This window comes from Arachis ipaensis, chromosome B07 (genome assembly GCF_000816755.2).
Source record: "Arachis ipaensis cultivar K30076 chromosome B07, Araip1.1, whole genome shotgun sequence".
NCBI lineage: Eukaryota > Viridiplantae > Streptophyta > Magnoliopsida > Fabales > Fabaceae > Arachis > Arachis ipaensis.
Window position 1 is genome coordinate 29,732,141 of NC_029791.2, and position 3,022 is coordinate 29,735,162.

General features: G+C 32.9%; 1 protein-coding gene across 1 annotated transcript in view; it reads right to left on the minus strand.

Annotated features, from left to right (window-relative positions):
• LOC107606923 (histone H3.3-like) overlaps positions 1 to 1,940 on the minus strand; it is a 3,068-nt gene extending 1,128 nt beyond the window's left edge. Inside the window, exon 1 of the mRNA XM_021107757.1 lies at positions 1,856 to 1,940. Within this exon, the coding sequence (XP_020963416.1) occupies positions 1,856 to 1,940 (85 nt within the window). The remainder of the gene's footprint in view (positions 1 to 1,855) is intronic.

Here is a 3,022-nt window from a genome sequence, read left to right on the forward strand (position 1 = left end):
CCGTAAACCCTAATTTCTTATGTTCATTCATACAAAAAAAAAAAAAGAAGAACACATCTAAAGAACAAAAAATATTCAGAAGAACGGTTCTAGTATTCTTCATCTTTTCTGAGTTTTCTTACATCTCTCTCAAAGAACGTCTCTCTCAAAATTGTCAGACTAAAACTTTCTCTTCTTTCTGAATTGGTTTCGCTGTCGCCGACTCGCCGTCACAGTTGCGGACAATTGATTTTCCTTTTTGTTTCTGGGTCAGTGGATCAAGGATCTGAAAGTCGGGCTTGCTTTGCTCTGTGTCACCAAGGTCACTGGTCTTTTCTCTGTTTACTTTGATGGGTTGCTTTCTTTCTGAATTGATTTTAGTGGTTCATGGATTCTGACCTATTTCTTGTTCTGTGAAAAGGGATTCGGTTGAGTGTGCGTGTGGTGTTTTGCTCTATTTTATCTTTGTCTAAAGGTGAATCTTGGGTGCTACTATTATTCGATTGCTTCTATGTACTCTTTTTCTCTTCATGTTATTTGGTGTGGATGACTTTTAAGTTGTTTTGTTGTTTCTAAAGTTTTAGTTTTTATTAAAATTTACATGCCAATTAGAGGAATGACAGATCAGATTTCAAAGACTAGCAATAACATATCAGAGTTCAAATGTACAGTATTTTTGGTTAAAAAGTGATTTTAAAACTGAATTTTTGGTTTAAAATAGGGCTTGTTTGGGTGTAAAAGAAAATCGAGAAGCAGGGCACTTGCTCATACTCATCAGCATGAAGATGGGTTTGAGATTGTTGTTGTTGGTCAAAGCTGATGTAAGAATCCATTAATGTTGGAAGAGATGAAGAGCCTGTGTCATCATAGCAGCTTCCCATGCTATTAGGTTTACCACCATCTTCTTTGTTCTTGTAGAACACCCTACACAACACCCAATCTTTCTCTATAGACAGAAAAAATAGTTAATTAGATGCTATCATAGTTAATTTGAACTGCTATATCCATAATGTCTGGCTAATTAGAATAAGAAGAAAGAAAATATCATGTCGATAATACATATACTTGGTTTTAAACAAGCAATAATGAATCCCACTTAGCTTGCATAAAAATGAGATGTCTAATATAATAGTTGAGTGTTAGTCTATGAATAAGGAAAAAGACTAGAAATAGCTACTTGCCTAGTTTGTAATATATAGTGTGTATTTAATATCAGAAAAAAGGGCCATGGCCACCAACCTTAGCTTGGCACAACCCCATGCATGCTCACATTGCATTCATTATAACCCTTGCACAATAATAATAATTTTAAAGTAAGCACTTATTTATATTATACCATGTATAAAATTGATCATCATTTCAGTTTAAATTTGCAACAGATTATTCACTTAGTGCTTATGTTATTTCTTTTTTTTTCTGTAACAAAAAATTTAAAGGTAGTGAAAGCAAGAAGTTTGTATCTAAATTGACAGCGACACCGAAGATTAGAGTAGCTTGCAGAAAAGGTCGACAGAAGGTAATATTTTGCATATCTAATTATTTATATTAGTGTGTTCAAGAGAGAAAATTAAAAAATTATATTGACTTTAGATTGTTTTAATCCAATAGCATAAGTGAAATTGAGAAATTAAGGGAGAGTGAGAGCAAGACTTTCAAAAAGTCTTACTTGACTCTAGTTTGTCTTATTGGTTTTTCTTTTAATTTTGTATCGCAATTGTTTGAAAATTCTAATTTATGTTCAGATTGAAAAGATCACTGTAACTCAAGAAACATTAAAAGAAAAGACCAACACACTAGGAATAATAATGTTGAACTAAGGTCACTAGTTAAGGTTTCAACTCAAAGTTGTTAACTCTAATGACAGGTATAGAGATACTTCTACCATAGAAGTCAGAGGTAGGCTTGGTGTAAGCACCAAGAACCTTTCTTGCCTCTCTTTCATGATTAGGTTCAGCTGCCATGTTGTCAACTTTCTGTTCAAAATTTTTTGAAAGGTTTCTTCCGGAGTGTTGTGCTTTAACTTGTTGTAAGCTCCTCCTTAAAGTCCTCTTAGGTTCAGGATCAAGATTAAAGAGAGGTTTTTTATCCCTATTCCTAGTCATAAACAGAAAACCACAGATACAACAAGAAAGGAAGCTTCTATGCCAGAGGACAAAGAACTCCCAGTGAGATGTGAAGAAGAAAAGAAAGAAGAATGAAGATAGAAAAAGGAGAAGAAGAATTCGAATAAAGAGATGAGCAATTTCGAAAATTAGAAGTAAAAAGAGAAACAAGAATTAAAATATTTTTGTTTATTTTATTTATTAATAAAATTCAAAAATTAAAGTTAATTAACTAAAAGTTTTGAAAATTAATTAATGAATTTCGAAAAAGAAGGGAGAGAAGTAGAAGAAGGATTTTCGAAAGAGGAGTGCTACACATACAAGTTATTTTTGTTTACAAGTCTTACAAGTTGGGCCTAACACGCACGTTAAAGTTGGGCCTAACATGCGCGTTACAGAAGAAGAAGTAGAAGAAGAAGAAGAAGAAGAAGAAGAAGAAGAAGAAGCAGAAGAAGCGTGAATATAAATGACTTGTATGATTTGTATGGAAAAGCGTTCTCTCTTTGCCTTCGATCTCCTTCTGTTTTTTTTCGATTTTCATGGTTTCTGAAATCAAGTTTTGAAATTGTTTTGAAGATGATGGAACTTCAGAAATACACCCGAACGATTACAAAAATACACCCAAACGATTATAGAAATACATCCAAAGGATTACAGAAATACACCCAAACAGTTACAGAAATAAACCAAATGATTACAGAAATACACCCAAAGGATTACAGAAATACACTCAAAGGATTTAAGAAATACACCCAAAGGATTTAAGAAATACACCCAATATAGGGAGAGACAGTACATTTCTTCTTGAAATCAATACACTTAAAGAATTATAGAAATACACCCAAAGGATTACAAAAATACACCCAAAGAATTTAAGAAACACCCAAAATTCGTTGAAGTACACCTTATGCATAATTCAGAACTCTTTCTCTTTTTTCTCC